This window comes from Corythoichthys intestinalis, chromosome 4 (assembly GCF_030265065.1).
Source record: "Corythoichthys intestinalis isolate RoL2023-P3 chromosome 4, ASM3026506v1, whole genome shotgun sequence".
NCBI classification, from domain to species: domain Eukaryota; kingdom Metazoa; phylum Chordata; class Actinopteri; order Syngnathiformes; family Syngnathidae; genus Corythoichthys; species Corythoichthys intestinalis.
Genome location: NC_080398.1, coordinates 5,850,022 through 5,869,241, shown reverse-complemented (window position 1 = coordinate 5,869,241; position 19,220 = coordinate 5,850,022). Strand labels below are relative to the sequence as shown.

Genomic DNA, 19,220 nt, shown 5'->3' with positions numbered 1-19,220 from the left:
CATTCTTCCTTCCAATACTCACTCACTCACTCACTCACTCACTCACTCACTCACTCACTCACTCACTCACTCACTCACTCACTCACTCACTCACTTCCTTCCTTTGCCACCCATCCATCTATCCATCCTTCCTTCCATCATCTGTCCCACCTTCCTTCGCATCCTTCCTCCTTGCTTCTTTATCCATCCTTTCATCACTCTTTCCTCTCTTCCTTCCTTCTATCTTCCCTTTCTCCATACTCCATCCTATATTTTCCTTCCTTCTTTCCCTTTTTTAATCCTTCCTTTGCCATCTTTCTTTTACAATCCTTCCTTTCTTTGCCATCCTTTCTGTCCCATCCTTTTCGCCATCCTTCCTTCCTTCCTTCCTTCCAATACTCACTCACTCACTCCCTTCCACTACATCCTTCCTTCCTTCACCATCTTTCATTCATTCCCTCTAATACTCACTGACTCACTTCCTTCCTTCGCCACCCTTCCATTCATCCATCCATCCTTCCTTCGCATCCTTCCTCCTTGCTTCTTTATTCATCCTTTCATCACTCTTTCTTCTCTTCCTTCCTTCTATCTTTCCTTTCTCCATACTCCATCCTATTTTCCTTCCTTCTTTCCTTTTTTTTAATCCTTCCCTTGCCATCTTTCCTTTACAATCCTTCCTTTCTTTGCCATCCTTTCTGTCCCATCCTTTTCGCCATCCTTCCTTCCTTCCTTCCTTCCTTCCAATACTCACTCACTCACTCCCTTCCACTACATCCTTCCTTCCTTCACCATCTTTCATTCATTCCCTCTAATACTCACTGACTCACTTCCTTCCTTCGCCACCCTTCCATTCATCCATCCATCCTTCCTTCGCATCCTTCCTCCTTGCTTCTTTATTCATCCTTTCATCACTCTTTCTTCTCTTCCTTCCTTCTATCTTTCCTTTCTCCATACTCCATCCTATTTTCCTTCCTTCTTTCCTTTTTTTTAATCCTTCCCTTGCCATCTTTCCTTTACAATCCTTCCTTTCTTTGCCATCCTTTCTGTCCCATCCTTTTCGCCATCCTTCCTTCCTTCCTTCCAATACTCACTCACTCACTCACTCACTCACTCCCTTCCAATACATCCTTCCTTCCTTCACCATCTTTCATTCATTCCCTCTAATACTCACTGACTCACTTCCTTCCTTCGCCACCCTTCCATTCATCCATCCATCCTTCCTTCGTCCCAATACTTCCTTCCATCCATTTGTCCTTCCTTCCTTTCATCCATCCTTACTTTGCATCCTCTCTTCCCTTTCTTCCAATACTTCCTTCCTTCCTTCGTCATCTTTCATTCCTTCTTTCCAATACTCACTCAATGACTCACTTCCTCCCGTCGCCATCCATCCATCCTTCATCCTAATACTTCCTTCCATCCATCCGTCCTTCCTTCCTTCCTTCACATTCTTCCAATACTCACTCACTCACTCACTCACTTACTTCCTTTGCCACCCATCCATCTATCCATCCTTCCTTTGTCTTAATACTTCCTTCCATCATTCGCCATCCTTCCTTTTTCCCAATACTCTCTTCCCTCCTTCACTATCTTTCATTCCATTCTTCCTTCCAATACTCACTCACTCACTCACTCACTCACTCACTCACTCACTCACTCACTTCCTTCCTTTGCCACCCATCCATCTATCCATCCTTCCTTCCATCATCTGTCCCACCTTCCTTCGCATCCTTCCTCCTTGCTTCTTTATCCATCCTTTCATCACTCTTTCCTCTCTTCCTTCCTTCTATCTTCCCTTTCTCCATACTCCATCCTATATTTTCCTTCCTTCTTTCCCTTTTTTAATCCTTCCTTTGCCATCTTTCTTTTACAATCCTTCCTTTCTTCGCCATCCTTTCTGTCCCATCCTTTTCGCCATCATTCCTTCCTTCCTTCCTTCCAATACTCACTCACTCACTCCCTTCCAATACATCCTTCCTTCCTTCACCATCTTTCATTCATTCCCTCTAATACTCACTGACTCACTTCCTTCCTTCGCCACCCTTCCATTCATCCATCCATCCTTCCTTCGCATCCTTCCTCCTTGCTTCTTTATTCATCCTTTCATCACTCTTTCTTCTCTTCCTTCCTTCTATCTTTCCTTTCTCCATACTCCATCCTATTTTCCTTCCTTCTTTCCTTTTTTTAATCCTTCCTTTGCCATCTTTCCTTTACAATCCTTCCTTTCTTTGCCATCCTTTCTGTCCCATCCTTTTCGCCATCCTTCCTTCCTTCCTTCCTTCCTTCCAATACTCACTCACTCACTCACTCCCTTCCAATACATCCTTCCTTCCTTCACCATCTTTCATTCATTCCCTCTAATACTCACTGACTCACTTCCTTCCTTCGCCACCCTTCCATTCATCCATCCATCCTTCCTTCGCATCCTTCCTCCTTGCTTCTTTATTCATCCTTTCATCACTCTTTCTTCTCTTCCTTCCTTCTATCTTTCCTTTCTCCATACTCCATCCTATTTTCCTTCCTTCTTTCCTTTTTTTAATCCTTCCTTTGCCATCTTTCCTTTACAATCCTTCCTTTCTTTGCCATCCTTTCTGTCCCATCCTTTTCGCCATCCTTCCTTCCTTCCTTCCTTCCTTCCAATACTCACTCACTCACTCACTCCCTTCCAATACATCCTTCCTTCCTTCACCATCTTTCATTCATTCCCTCTAATACTCACTGACTCACTTCCTTCCTTCGCCACCCTTCCATTCATCCATCCATCCTTCCTTCGTCCTAATACTTCCTTCCATCCGTTTGTCCTTCCTTCCTTTCATCCATCTTTACTTTGCATCATTTCTTCCCTTCCTTCGCCATCTTTCATTCCTTCCAAAACTCAATGACTCACTTCCCTTCTTTGCCATCCATTCATCCATCCATCCGTCCATCCGTCCTTCCTTCACATTCTTCCTTCCAATACTCACTCACTCACTCACTCACTCACTCCCTTTTTAAAAACGTACATCTTCGCCACCCATTAATCTATCCATCCATCCTTCCTTTGTCCCAATATTTCCTTCCATCCATCATTCCTTCCTTCCTTCACCATCATTCATTCTTTACTTCCAATACTCACTCACTCACTCCCTTCCAATACTTACATCCATCGCATCCTTCCTTCCTTCACCATCTTTCATTCCTTCCTTCCAATACTCACTCACTCACTCACTCACTCACTCACTCACTCATAACATCCTTCGCCATCCGTCCATCCATTCGAATCTTTCTTTCCTCCCTTTTTTCCCATTTTCTTCCATGTTTTGCTTGGCTTTCCCAGGGAGAAGCGGGACAAGACGGTCGACCGGGAGAAGGTGGCACCCCCGGGAATGCCGTAAGATTTCTTTTTCTTCTGACTTTTGCCATCTTGCCGGTGTCCTTCTCACAATGTGTGTGTTTGAGACAGGGTCCCGACGGAAGACGAGGACCACCCGGAGTGAAGGTGGGAGATGACGCACTGTTTTTTCCACCAAAACTGCACACGCATACACTCTGAAAATTATGTCTTTGATTGCGTGTCCACCAGGGTTCTACGGGAGCATCAGGAGATCCCGGCCTATCAGGGACTCCCGGCGCTTCGGGTCCTCAGGTGAGTGACCAACAGGAAGCCACGTCATCGTTAAGGCATTGACGTCTACTTGAACTGGCAGCAAATGATTGTGTTTCAAAACTGGAATTTCAATTTTTAGTGCACTATTTGTTTCAGAGTTACTCACAATTCAGCTACCCAAAAAATTCCGTCACAAAAAGCTGTTGCTTGAACTGCAATTGAATTTTTGCTCCTGATTTTTCATTTTTTTTCCCGGCTGAATTCGGATAATGAAAAAAAAAATTCTGTGTTTCGAAATTCAAACTCCATTTTTGTTGTAAAATCCAGGGTCTCCGTGGGAACACTGGTATACCCGGACCCAGGGGCATCCAAGGACTCCCGGGGCCGCAGGTAAGCGAGTGGCAAATATGGAGCCTGGTGTTAAAGTTACACACGAGCAAACGTTCTGCCGTTATCACACAGGGAGGACCGGGAGCCCCGGGCGGTGCGGGCGCGGGGGGACGACGTGGAGGTCACGGTCAGAAGGTGAGCCCGCGACTACTACTTGTTGAACGTCACCACGGTGACAATGAAGGCGCGTTTGTCGTTTTAAAGGGACAACCGGGAGATCCAGGCGTGCGAGGTGTGAAGGGAACCACTGGCCCACGGGGGGCGCCGGTGAGTTTTTGTTCCTCTTGAGCATTCATTCATCACTTGAACCAGTTAACTTCATGAGGGTCACTAACTAAACATGAGTTAATTAACTCTTTAGAGGGCTTTCTTAGGCTGCCGTGGACAGCACGGCACCCCCAATCCATTTAAAGTGAGAGGGTTGGCAGTGAATGAACCAATGTTTGGGGGTAAGCCCACTAAACTTGAATGGATTGGACATCTACTAGTGAAGAACTCATTTTAATCCATGGTAGTAGCAAAGAAAATTGCCCCTACCAACATGGCCTCATGGCAGCCATGGCAGCGACTGAACGTTGCCAACCCTCTCGCTTCAAACGGATTAGACGTCATCTAGTGATAAAGTCAAGTCAATTCATAGCAGAACCATGAAAATTGCCCCTCATGGGGGCCATGTTGGTAAGGGCAACGTCTCCATTAAAGTCAATGTGTTGCCATTAAAAACAAGTCATAACTAGCTTATTTCTTTAAAAGATCAATGTTAATCAATGTCACAGCATATGATATTTCCTCTTTGGATTCCATTGATGGTGCGAAGACGTCCAATCCATCTGAAATGGAATGAACGTTGCTAACCCTCTCGCTTCAAACGGATTGGACGTCAACTAGTGATAAAGTCATTTTAAGTCATGGCAGAAGCATGAAAATCGCCCCTACCAACATGACCTCAGAGCACCCATGTTGGTAAGGGCACTGATCCCTTTAAAATCAGAAACTTTGTTCATTCGCTGTCAACCCTCCCGCTTGAAATGATTTGGACGTCAACTAGTGATAAACTCAAGTCAATTCATGGCAGAAGCATAAAAATTGCCCCTACCAAAATGGCCTCATGGCGGCCATGTTGGTTGGGGCGTTGTTCCCATCAAAAGTCGATGCATTGACTTTGTCATTCTTTATAAGATAATCTCAATCAATGTCAAAGCATCTGATATTTTCTCACTGGCTTCCATCGATAGTGCTAACATGTCCAATCCATTTGAAACGGGAGGGTTGGCTAATTTCCATTTCAAATGGATTGGACGTCAACTAGTGATCTAGTGATTAACTCATGTCATTTCACCGCTCACGCATGCAGATTACCGACGTTTCCATCATCCGACGACGTTTCCATCAAAATCGAAGCGTTGAATCATTCGCCGCCAGCCTTCCCACTTCAAATGGATTGGATGTCTACTAGTAATAAATTAATTTTAACTCATGGCAGGAGCATGACAATCGCCCCTACTAACATGGCTGCCGTGAGGCCATGTTGGCCAACCTCCCACCTTAAATAGATTGGACGTCTTATAGTAATAAACTCATTTCAATTCATGGTAGAAGCATGAAAATCGCCACTACCAAAATGGCTTCTTAAGTGGGCCATGTTGGTAGGGGCAAAATTCCCATCAAAGTCAATGCATTGATGTTAAAATCAAATCATAACTAGCTCATTTTTTTTAAAAGATCAATGTTAATCAATGTCAAAGTATCTGATATTTCCTCATTGGCTCCCATTGACGGCGCTAGACGTCCAATCCGCACATTTGTTTATTCGCTGCCAACGTTCCCGCTTCAAATGGATTGGATGTCTATTCTTAATTAGCCTCATGGCGGCCATGTTGGAAGGGGCAACATTCCCATCAAAGCCAATGCGTTGACATTAAAGTGATCCTCTAACTTAAATACATGTAGGCTCTAATAAACCACAATTGTTCTCTTGTACTAAAATATGTTGTTAGAAACACATAAAATGTTAAATCAATGCCAATACTTTATAATATTTACGACATATTTTGACCGTTAATTGGCGCCATGGTTTGCGGGCTTGCAGTGATGACGTCATTAGGATCTTTCCAAATGTGTAGCATGTTCAACAATTGCTTATTGCTGCCTAAACTCGTGAAGTAAAATGCCACGATGTGCTGCTTTTGGATGCAATTTCCAGTCAAATGGAAACAAGGGGAGTGAAGTGAGTGGTCAAGGTGGAATTATTATTTTGAGTGAATAAATGTGCATAAGTGGAAGCTTCTCCCCCTTTTTGGTCCCTGTATGCACGTATCCTACCCACCACGCGTTACAACTGGCGCCCGAACATTTTTCCTGGATCATCAGTCAAGTAAGGGATCCGTCTATTTTCTGGATCCGACGGTCCCACCGCGTCTGCAATGTTGATTTCAGATCTGTCCATTTTTTTGATTCGTCGGTCCCACAGCGGCTTTTCGGATCAGTCTAGTTTGTGGAATCGACGGCCTGATCGCGACATGGGATCGGTCTAATTCCTGGATCTTCGAGTGAGTAAAAAACGCGGATTTGGATTACTATTGCTATCTTTTTTCTTGACTATTCTTCGTGGGAGTTTTCCCCAAATCATACTAAATAATTAAAGCACTATGGCACGCTACAGTGACGACAGTGACTCTGACGTGGACCTTACAACAATGTTGGAGTTCGTCAGGGAACGCGTGTTTGCGTACTGCTGAGCTCCCGAGTGAAGAGTGGTCAAGGTGGAAATATTTTTTGTGAATAAATGTGCATAAGTGGAAGCTTCTCCCCTTTTTGGTACTTTTATACACGTATCCTAGCTACCATGCGTTACAATGTACAAGACATGGATTACACAAGGTGTGCTCTTTGGCCTGTACTGTATGTAAAGCACACAACAGCTCTGGATGCTAACAATCTACATAATTATATTGGGATAAGTTTGAAAACGCAATATGCTTACCTTGAATATCTGCTAATAAAACCGGAGTTCCAAACAGCATACACTCTTGCTCCCAATCGGAGTTCCAAACATCATACACTCTCACATCACCAGTTTTGCCCAACTTTTGTCTTATCAGGTATTTTGTAACGTATTTTTCCCTGAAGCTCATCTTGTGAACGACCGACAGTGCTGTCCTGCTCTTCACTTTTCAGATCTGGTTCAAACAGGAAGGGTAGAACCGACGACATGTTGGGGAAGCTAACGAGTGATACGCTGGAATTTCGGCAACGGGCCCGGTGACGTAATGCACTGCCACGTAACAAGAATGGCGACCTATCACTTAAAATAATTTTACAAACTTTATTAAAACAAAAACATTAGGGGGGGGTTTAATATCAAATCATTATAACTCATACTAACATTTATCTTTTAAGAATTACTTGTCTTAAAAATCGAGGATCCTTTTAAAATCAAGTCATAACTACTAGAATTTTTCTCAACTGATTATTTTTTTCAATACCAAAGCATCTGCTATTTACTTGTCGGCCATTGACGTTTATCGATGTCCAATCCAATTGAAGTGGGAGGGCTGGCAGCAAATGATTAAACGAAGCCAACAGTCAACCCGTTGAGAAGAATTGACACACAAAACTTGTGTTTGGAAGTCACGAGCCATCTTGGCTTTGTGTACTTGTACTGTAAACTGTTGATACCTTACCTCCTCTCCACCAGGGTCAGGACGGCAGGGACGGATACGGGCCGGCCGGACCTAAAGGCATGAAGGTAAATGGTCCGCATTCCGGTAAAATTCCACCAAGCCAGTGGACCTCACGTTGTCATGTCGACGCGTGGCTTTGTGTGTCTTTGTCAGCATATTTGTTGTGTGTTTGGTTTCATGTGTGATCATATGCGTGCATGTGTGTTTTTGTATATTGTTACTTATTTACTATATATGTATATTAGCGGTTTACACAAATCACAGTTTGGCGATGAATTCGGTTCAAATTATTTGCAGCATTTGATAATTAAAGTTTGGTCTATTGGCGAAAACTGAAAAGCAGCTATAATGAAGGAGCAAAATAAATAAGAAGTTGTGTTTTTTAGAGCTGTCCCGAATAGTCGACATAGTCGACCTCATCGATGACGTAAATAAACTAGGGCTGTCAAAATTATCGCGTTAACAAGCGTTAATTAATTTTTTAAATTAATCACGTTAAAATATTTGACGCAAGTAACGCAGATGCTCCGCTCAGAGAGATTTAAATGGCAGTACACAGTGAAATGCTCACTTGTTGTGTTTTATGGAGTTTTGCTGCCCTCTGATGGCGCTTGGGTCCGACTGATTTTATAGGCTTCAGCAACCATGAGCATTGTGTAAGTAATTATTGACATCAACAATGGCGGGCTACTAGTTTATTTTTTGATTGAAAATTTTACAAATTTTATTAAAACAAAAACATTAAGAGGGGTTTTAATATAAAATTTCTCTAACTTGTACTAACATTTTTCTTTTAAGAACTACAAGTCTTTCTATCCATGGATTGCTTTAACAGAATGTTAATAATGGTAATACCATTTTGTTGATTTATTGTTATAATAAACAAATACAGTCCTTATGTACCGTATGTTGAATGTATATATATCCATCTTGTGTCTTATCTTTCCATTCCAACAATAATTTACAGAAAAATATGGCATATTTTATAGATGGTTTGAATTGCAATTAATTACGATTAATAAATTTTTAAGCTGTAATTAACTCGATTAAAAATTTTAATTGTTTGACAGCCCTAATATATATATATATATATATATATTAGGGCTGTCAAGGCTGTCAAACGATTAAAATTTTTAATCGAATTAATTACAGCTTACAAATTAATCGCAGTTAATCGCAATTAATCACAATTCAAACAATCTATAAAATATGCCATATTTTTCTGTAAATTATATATATATATTCTGTAAAATAAATTGTTGGAATGGAAAGATAAGACACAAGATGGATATATATACATTCAACATACGGTACATAAGGACTGTAGTGGGCATTTCACTCTACTGTCATTTAAATCTGTCTATGCTGTCCTCACTCCGAAGCGTCTACTTTTTCCAAAGCTAGACAGCTAGTGAACGACGCCTTAAAAATTAGACTTCTTCCTTTTTCATCTGATTTATTAATAAAACCATTGTCCTCTTTAGACCATCATAAAACTACAAAATAAAAGTACAAAAGCATTGCATTAGCAACAACGTTAGCTTAGCACGCTATACAGGTTCACTAAACATAAACAAAAAGCATCTCATGCAAAAAATATAACATTTCGTTTACTAACATAATATGTACATTCTTACAACAACCATACTTACGGACAAATCTTGTCCAAGGATCATATAAGCACAACATTACAACGTAGGTGTCAGCCCGAGACGTCGTGCAGCCATATTGAACTGGCAAGAAAACCATAAACCGTGTCGCAAAGCGACCACAAGAGTTCGCTGTTAGACAGCACAAAAAGCCTTGCTTTAAAACTTACCAAAAGGCAGAATACTGTCTGAGCGGGACATGTGCGTTAATTGCGTCAAATATTTTAACGTGATTAATTTTAAAAATTAATTACCGCCCGTTAACGCGATAATTTTGACAGCCCTAATATATATATATATATATACATACATACATACATATACAGTGGGGAGAACAAGTATTTGATACACTGCCTTTCCCATTGTGAGTGTATCAAATACTTGTTCTCTCTCTTGTTCTATATGTGTATACACCCTTTGAGGCTCAGCTCATGTTTTTCAATTTTTCACGTTCCTTATCCGATTACTCGATTATTCGAACTAACTAGTTCATTGATTAATCGACTACTAAAATATTCGCTAGCTGTAGCCCTAATATTTATAATTGCTCTTTATCTAAAAAAAATATGTTTTATCCGATTACTCGATTAATTGATAGAATTTTCAGTCGATTACTCGATTACTAAAATATTCGATAGCTGCAGCCCTAAAACGAACACATCACCTCACGGCATAAATGTGCAACACACATATGATGTAAACAAAGCTTGCCAACTTGGCGCGATGACTGCCCGTCGTTGCTACGGCAAAGCTACGAAACGGCCGCGCGTGTAGGGGGTCCAACCTTTTGCTGATACCCTCCAGAATGAAGGAAAAATACTCACCTTCATTCATGGATATCCACAGATCAACATTCCCTCGCAACCTCTCAACACTCGGCGCGAATGTCCACCCGCCTCAGTCCCACAACACGTAATGCGAGACCAAAACAGGAAATAGCTAAGAGGTTGTCATGGAAACACGTACCGGGAACCTTTTATTTTAGCATTTTCTATTCAAAATGCTCTTCGTACATGACTACAATATTCTTCATTCTACATACGTTATGAGGCAATGAAAAAATAGTAACGCAGAGACACTAAGGAAACTAACTTTAATCAGATTACTGGTGTAGAAAAATGAACGCGTTAGATTACTCGTTACTGAAAAAAGTCATCAGATTACAGTAACGCGTCACTAACTAACGTGTTACTGACAACACTGGTGTATTTATCAATAAAAAAGGTTAATATGCTTTTGAATGTTTTTCTAGGGCGATCCAGGCTTTCCTGGTTATCCCGGTATAGCGGTGAGTGCTTCGTAGACTTTTTATTTGAAAAACCGTAGTAGTTAGCGCTGACTGGCCACGCCCACTCTCCCGACCCCAGGGCGAAAGCGGCGCTGTCGGGCCGAAAGGAATGCCGGGACGCAAAGGCAACCGAGGTCGCGGGGTGAGTCGGCGTTTAAACGTCAAAAATCCAAAATCTTTCCAGTACTCGTTGTTGACTTTCATTATATTTTACGGTGCGCCCCCTGCAGGGTAATTCGGGTAATACTGGAGACCCTGGTCAACCCGGAGAGCCTGGGTATGAGGGACACAAGGTGAGCTGGTCAAAGGACATCTAAAAATCATTCAAATCCACAAATATTCACGGGTTTAATTTATGTATTTATTTTACATTTTGTTTCTTTCTTTAATCATTATTAAATCAATTTTATACTTTTCTATTTTTCTTATTTCTTTCTTCCATTTTTTTATTTTTTTTAATTAAAAGCAAAGAACATTTCAGGATTTTTTTTCATCACATTTATTTTTTAATATTTATTTAAAAAGGAAAGTTTTGTTCAATTAAACATATTTTTTTTGTATAAAAAAGGAAAAAAAATATGTGGAAATTTTTTTATTATAATAAATTAATATATATAAATTATATGAATATAAATTACTATTATTATTATTATAAATTTGGAAAAGAAAAATCAGTACATATTTTTTATAAAAAACAACAAAGTGAAAAAAATCTAAATTATAAAAATATTCAAGTATTACATAATAACATTTATTTATTTTATTATAAAGAAAAAAATCTGTAAATATTTTTAAATATTTTATTTAAGAAATAAGTATATTAAAAAATGAAACAAAAAAATGTAAAAGAAAAAAAAGTAAAGAAAAATTAGGTATAAAACATCTTAAGAAAAGTATTAATCATAAATTTAAAAAGAATAAAGAAAACAAAAAAAATCCAATTTTCATTCACGTTTATTTCCCATTTTTAATTTAAAAAAAAAAAGGCCAATATATATTTTATTACTTTTTTATATATATATGGTGTATACATTTTTTAAAACAACCCCTTCCTGTTCACTAAAAAAATAGAGGAAAAAACTATTTATACATCAATTTAAAAAAATATATACATATTCATTTTAAATTTTGAAGAAAGAAAAATACAACTATTTACTTTCACAAGCCACACAAAACCATGTGGTGGCCCCTGCTCTTTGAGTTTGACACCTTGTTTTAAAACAAATTGCTCACATTATAAGTGTGACATAAATGAATAAAGAAATACTTTTTTTCTTCCTCCCCAGGGCCTACGTGGCCCCCCCGGAGCAAGAGGCATGACTGTAAGTAACACTCGAAAGAGGATGCCTAAATTGGGTGTCTAGTGCCATCAATGGCTGCGGATGACTTCAATATGTGCCCTGTAAGAGTTAAAAAACGTATTGATGTCACACAGGAGTGCGATCTGGTCAATTTCATCCGAGACAACTGTGGTAAGTCCGCTAGCCACGCCCATGATGTAAAAATGTCATCCAATCCGTCGCGAGCGTCAATTAACCGATGTTTTGTCTCTTTCAGCGTGCTCCATGGGTACGTATGTCTCTTCCTATCTGATTTTTTTTTGCCATCAGAGAAATCATAAAGAAGGCTAGATCTCTTAAGCTCGGTGCATGTAACTGGTGGCCATCTTGCGGCAGGGGTTTGAGTCAATTCTTGAGAGGTTTACAAATCTTTAGGCTTATAACAAACCGTATTAATTGGTCATAAATTCCTGCTGATTTTGAATCTTTTCCGGGCGACTGCTTCCTCTTAATTATGAGGCATTTTGAGGTTACTTCCTGTTGAATTTGGGGCATTCCTGGGTCACTTTGTTTATGGAAAGACTTGCTAAAAAGTAGCATCGATGGAGAAAAAATACAATAGAAAATTAAATGGAAAAATATAGCAAAAAGTGAGTAAGAAATAAAAATATTGACAATTACATTTTTCAAAAAATAAATGACAATAGAGCACTTAATGTTTATTGAACTACTTGCTAAAAAATAGTATTGATGGAGAAAAAATACGAAATGGAAAAAAAATATGGCTAAAAATGAGAAAATCCATAGAAAAAATAAATAAAACATGAAAAATAGTAAGAAATAAAAATATTGAAAATTAAATTTTAAAAAATGACAATGGATCACGTTATGCTTCTTGATTTTTTGATGGCGAAAAAAATACTATTGAAAATGAAATGGAAAAAAATACAGCTAAAAATGAAAAAAATCCTACAAAAAAAACCCCATAAAAGTGAAAAAAATAGGACGAAATAAATATTGACAATTAAATTTAACAAAAAATAGGTCACTCAATGTTTATTGGACCACTTGCTAAATTGAATAGAAATACTACAGATAAAAATGTGAAAATCCTAAAATAAACAAATAAAAATATAAATAATAGGAAGAAATAAGAAATAGACAATTAAAAAAAAAAAAAACTGAATTTATTGATAAATTTCCCATTTTTCAATGTATTTTTTCCCAATAAATGTTTACATTGTTCAATTTTATTTTGATTTAAATTTTCTTATTTCTTTTTCATTTTTATTACTGTTTGTTTTAAGTTTTGTTTTATTTTTAGGTAATTTATTGGTATTTTATTGTATTTCTTTTTTTAAATAAAAAAATCAAGGAGAAGAAAATATGAAAAATGTATTAAATACAGAGAAATTAAAATATATATAAAGTAGGGGAGTTTATTCATGAATTCCTTTTCATATGTTAAATTATTTATTAATTTTCTTAAATATAATTTTTATTGAAGTTCTTATACTTTTTAAAAAAATTTTATGTGGCGACATCCGTTCCCATTGGCTTACAGCGCGCATAAGACATCTAGTCTTGATTACGATATCTAATAGGGTTGTTCCGATCATGTTTTTTTTTGCTCCCGATCCGATCCCGATCGTTTGAGTATCTGCCGATCCCGATATTTCCCGATCCGATTGCTTTTTTTTGCTCCCGATTCAATTCCAGTCATTCCCGATCATTTTTCCAGATCATATACATTTTGGCAATGCATTAAGAAAAAAATGAATAAAACTCGAATACATACATTCAACATACAGTACATAAGTACTGTATTTGTTTATTATGACAATAAATCCTCAAGATGGCATTTACATTATTAACATTCTTTCTGTGAGAGGGATCCACAGATAGAAAGAATTGTAATTCTTAAAGGATAAATGTGATTTTGTATATTGTGACTAAATATTGCCATCTAGTGTATTTGTTGAGCTTTCAGTAAATGATACTGTAGCCATTTAACTGGTCTGCCCAAATGCATGATGGGAAGTGTACCCATGACTGTGCGTAGTGGTACCAATTGATATATGTTCTCTGCGTTGCGAAATAACATTGGGTGTTAAGAAAAAGATCAACTACTACCTTTCTTCCCCATATTGCTTCCTAATGATATTTCCAATTGTTGAGAGAGGGATTATAAGGCTTTAGCCAATTAAAAAAAGGCTCCAAAGACTGCCAAAATTCACTCTACTCATTTTACGCTGCCTATTACCTCTATATATAGATAAAACGGCGCCATTATAGATTGAACGCGACAATGCGAGAGTGGGTCGTGCAGCGCAGGCGGTAATTGCGTTAAATATTTTAACGTGATTAATTTTTTAAAAATTAATTACCGCCGTTAACGCAATAAATTTGATAGCCCTATTTTAAGCCAAAACTAAAGACTCTGGATGAATGTAAGACATTTTGTCTGTAACGCAGGGCCGGCCCAGGCCAGTTGGGGGCCCTAAGTAAAATAATGCAAAGGGGCCCGTATTTTTGGCCCACCATTTCGTCACAGTATACTGTGAAACCCATACATGCAATCCAACCCATACGTCCATATTTTGTATATTAATCAGATTTTGTTGCACTTTATGCTTAAAACTTCTCACCCCAAATGATTGTCAGTACTTACAGTAGATAGCGCCAAACCTTTTTCTAAAAGAGGAAAGAAAGAAGTTAAGGAAGAACTTTTATTTTTTAAGCTTGTAATCAAGTATCAAAACTCACAAAAGTCAAATAAAGCAAACTGTAGTAAAAAAAATAAAATAAAATTGCCAGATTGGGGGCCCCCAAGTGGTCAGGGGCCCTAAGCAGCTGCATAGTCTGCGTATAGGCTGGGCCGGCCCTGCTGTAACGTTAAATACAATTAGAAAACGATTCAATTAGAAAATATATATATATTAAAAAAAGGCATGTCCGATATTTTTTTGCCGATTCCGATACTTTGAAAATGACGTGATCGAATCGGGATGCCGATCGATCGGGACATCTTTAATATCTAATCATCGACACCAAACTGTGTGGCGCATCTTCCTGTTTTTTCATTGATGGGCGTGGCTATTCCAACAGACCTCGGTTCTTGCCCCGCCCTCCCCACCGAGATGGTGGTGGCGCTAGACATGTCCCAGGACGTCACGCCGGCGGCCTTCGAGCGCCAGCGGTCGGCGCTCCTGAGCCTCCTGGAGGACCTGAACATCGCCGAGAGCAACTGCCCCACGGGGGCCCGCGTGTCCTTGGTGGCGTACAACATCCACACCAAGTACCTGGTCCGTTTCCACGAGTACCGGCGCCGCTCGCAGCTGCTGGAGGCGGTGCGCAACCTGGCCCTGGAGCGCAACGACAACCGTCGCCACCTGGGCGCCGCCATGCGCTTCGTGGCGCGCAACGTGTTCAAGCGCGTCCGCTCGGGCGCCATGATGCGCAAGGTGGCCGTCTTCTTCTCCGCCGGCCCCACGGAAGACGCGGAAGACGTGGTGACGGCCGTCATGGAGTACCGCGCGCTGGACGTGGATCCCGCCGTTATCTCCCTCAGGAACGCCCCCGCCATCAGTCGCGCCATGGAGGCAAGCTCGACGGAAAAAATCACATTATAATACAACCCCTAGCAAAAAGTATGGAATCAGCAGTCTCGGATGAGCACTCAGACATTTTATCATGTAGAACAAACTCCGATAAAAATAATGAATTAGTTCAAAAGTGCAACTCTTTAGCATTCAGAAAAACGAAAAGAAATGAATAAAAAACATTGTGGTGGTCAGTAAATGCAAGTGCATGGAAATATATATGGAATCATGAGAAACAAACAAAGAAATAACAATCAAAACACATCTCTAGTATTTAGTAGCACCTGAGGCACCTATGAGGCATGGACCTGATGAGTATTCTTCATCAATTTGGTGCCAACTCTCTTTGATTGCAGTTGCCAGATCATCCTTGCAGTTCGGAGCCTTGCTGTGGACCTTTTTTTTTTTCAATAGGGTTGAGATCTGGGCTATTTGCAGGCCATGGCATCGACTGGATGGTCTTTCTCCAAGGAATGCTTTAACAGTTTTAGCTCTGTGGCATGATACATTGTCATCTTGGAAAATGATTTCATTATTCCCAAACATATCACCTTGTCAAGAGTCAAGAATCTGCATTGGACAAGGTGATGATGCTGGAACTTTTGTTTGGTGCTGTTCCAGTGAGATTTACAAAGAAGAAAACATCAAAATTCCCTTAGACCTTGATGATATGGGGCTGCATGTCAGGCAAAGGCACTGGGGAGATGGCTGTGGTTAAATCTTCAATAAACGCACAAGTTAACATTGAAATTTTAGATAGCTTTCCTATCCTTTCAATGGCGTACCGCAAGCAACACGTCACTTCCGCTCATTAATATTCATGACATTAGCTACTGTTGCTAGGTAAGGACAAGTCACCGTTTGTCCCTAATAGGAAATGAATGGAAATCGTGTACGAAGGAGATGTTTACAGAGTTAAACCTACCAATTCTCTCCGAAAATGATGTGCCTGGTGCCAAATTCACTGGCAAAGATGTGGAAGAACATAAAAATGTTCTGTTAAAGAGATGGCTTTAGTGTCGAAGGCTGAAAAAGACGAAAAAAAACGAGCCGACCTAAGCATAGCTTTAGCTTTTTTATCGACGCGACTGACAATGACATTCTCCTGTTTCAACAAGCTATCCTTTACCATCAGCCCTGTCTTTCTTATATATCCTCTGGTTGTCCTACGTCTCTTACTGTTCTTGGGGGTCATTTAGTTAGCTTTGTGTAGCGATCGCAAATGCTACTCAGTGACAGCCAACGAACACTTTTAATGTTTTCATTGATAACACATCTTAATCCTATAATTTATTTACACTTTGTTTTTTAATATATATAACAGAAACGGTAACAGTGGCAGGCAGATACCATTGTAATTCATTTCAGGTCATTCATTGTCAGACAGAAGCAGTACGGCACAACGTTACGCTAAAAAAACAAGTTAAAATATAAAAACGGCTTACCTCTTCGTCCTCTGAAAGACCATGCCAACCCAACATTATGTTTACTGCAGATGAAACGTGAATGGATTCGCCGAACTGGTGTTAAAGTCCGCGCAAGTTGATTCGGTCTTCACATTTTTTCCTCTCAAGTTTTTGGTTTCCGGAAACGTATGAATAAAACATCCTTCATGTGTCGCAATTTCTAGGGTCGTTTTCTACAAGTTCCAAAAAAGCAATGCGTGATCGGCATGTTCGTTTTTGAAAGATTACCGGAGAAAAGTAGCACTTTTTACGTTGGTTCTATGCGAGGGCGGGTCTATAATGTCCCACTTCGGCTTTACTTCCGCTTTACGATACGACGTCACGGTCTAAAAATAGCCTGCGTGCGGTACGCCATTGAAAATATGTTTGTTATTTTCCAAGATGACAATGCATCATGCCACAGAGCTAAAACTGTGAAAGCATTCCTTGGAGAAAGACTCATTCAATTAATGCCATGGCCTGCAAATACCCCAGATCTCAACCCTTTTGAAAACCTGTGGTAGAAATAGAAAAAAAATTGGTCCACAGCAAGGCTCCGACCTGCAAGGATGATCTGGCAACTGCAATCAAAGAGAGTTGGCACCAAATTGATGAAGAATACTCATCAAGTCCATGCCTCAGAGACTGCAAGCTGTCATAAAAGCAAGAGGTGGTGCTACTAAATACTACAGATGTGTTTTGTTATTTCTTTGTTTGCTTCTAATGATTCCATATTTTTTCCTCAGAATGGAGTGATTCCATATATACAGTGCCTTGCAAAAGTATTCGGCCCCCTTGAATCTTGCAACCTTTCGCCACATTTCAGGCTTCAAACATAAAGATATGAAATGTAATTTTTTGTCAAGACAACAAGTGGGACACAATCGTGATGTGGAACAACATTTATTGGATAATTTAAACTTTTTTAACAAATAAACTGAAAAGTGGGGCGTGCAATATTATTCGGCCCCTTTACTTTCAGTGCAGCAAACTCACTCCAGAAGTTCAGTGAGGATCTCTGAATGATCCAATGTTTTCCTAAATGACCGATGATGATAAATAGAATCCACCTGTGTGTAATCAAGTCTCCGTATAAATGCACCTGCTCTGTGATAGTCTCAGGGTTCTGTTTAAAGTGCAGAGAGCATTATGAAAACCAAGGAACACACCAGGCAGGTCCGAGATACTGTTGTGGAGAAGTTTAAAGACTGATTTGGATTTCCCAAGCTTTAAACATCTCAAGGAGCACTGTGCAAGCCATCATATTGAAATGGAAGGAGCATCAGACCACTGCAAATCTACCAAGACCCGGCCGTCCTTCCAAACTTTCTTCTCAAACAAGGAGAAAACTGATCAGAGATGCAGCCAAGAGGCCCATGATCACTCTGGATGAACTGCAGATATCTACAGCTGAGGTGGGAGAGTCTGTCCATAGGACAACAATCAGTCGTACACTGGACAAATCTGGCCTTTATGGAAGACTGGCAAGAAGAAAGCCATTCCTCAAAGATATCCATAAAAAGTCTCGTTTAAAGTTTGCCACAAGCCACCTGGGAGACACACCAAACCAAAATGTGGAAGAAGGTGCTCTGGTCAGATGAAAACAAAATTGAACTTTTTGGCCACAATGCAAAACGATATGTTTGCCGTAAAAGCAACACAGCTCATCACCCTGAACACACCATCCCCATTGTCAAACATGGTGGTGGCAGCATCATGGTTTGGGCCTGCTTTTCTTCAGCAGGGACAGGGAAGATGGTTAAAATTGACGGGAAGATGGATGCAGCCAAATACAGGAACATTCTGGAAGAAAACCTGTTGGTATCTGCACAAGACCTGAGACTGGGACGGAGATTTGTCTTCCAACAGGACAATGATCCAAAACATAAAGCCAAATCTACAATGGAATGGTTAAAAGATAAACGTATCCAGGTGTTAGAATGGCCAAGTCAAAGTCCAGACCTGAATCCAATGGAGAATCTGTGGAAAGAGCTGAATCTGCTGTTCACAAACACTCTCCATCCAACCTCACTGAGCTCGAGCTGTTTTGCAAGGAAGAATGGGCAAGAATGTCAGTCTCTCGATGTGCAAAACTGATAGAAACATACCCCAAGCGACTTGCAGCTGTAATTGGAGCAAAAGGTGGCGCTACAAAGTATTAACGCAAGGGGGCCGAATAATATTGCACGCCCCACTTTTCAGTTTTTTATTTGTTAAAAAAGTTTAACTTATCCAATAAATTTTGTTCCACTTCACGATTGTGTCCCACTTGTTGTTGATTCTTGACAAAAAATTAAAATTTTATATCTTTATGTTTGAAA

General features: G+C 39.7%; 1 protein-coding gene across 3 annotated transcripts in view; it reads left to right on the top strand.

Annotated features, from left to right (window-relative positions):
- col6a4a (collagen, type VI, alpha 4a) overlaps nt 1-19,220 on the top strand; it is a 151,080-nt gene that overhangs the window by 117,918 nt on the left and 13,942 nt on the right. For all 3 annotated transcript variants that reach the window (XM_057833820.1, XM_057833817.1, XM_057833819.1), the window contains 14 exons: nt 3,293-3,346; nt 3,419-3,454; nt 3,539-3,601; nt 3,890-3,952; nt 4,025-4,087; nt 4,157-4,219; nt 7,650-7,700; nt 10,537-10,572; nt 10,652-10,714; nt 10,803-10,865; nt 11,859-11,894; nt 12,008-12,044; nt 12,130-12,141; nt 14,961-15,454. In XM_057833820.1, the coding sequence (XP_057689803.1) occupies nt 3,293-3,346; nt 3,419-3,454; nt 3,539-3,601; nt 3,890-3,952; nt 4,025-4,087; nt 4,157-4,219; nt 7,650-7,700; nt 10,537-10,572; nt 10,652-10,714; nt 10,803-10,865; nt 11,859-11,894; nt 12,008-12,044; nt 12,130-12,141; nt 14,961-15,454 (1,134 nt within the window). The remainder of the gene's footprint in view (nt 1-3,292; nt 3,347-3,418; nt 3,455-3,538; nt 3,602-3,889; nt 3,953-4,024; nt 4,088-4,156; nt 4,220-7,649; nt 7,701-10,536; nt 10,573-10,651; nt 10,715-10,802; nt 10,866-11,858; nt 11,895-12,007; nt 12,045-12,129; nt 12,142-14,960; nt 15,455-19,220) is intronic.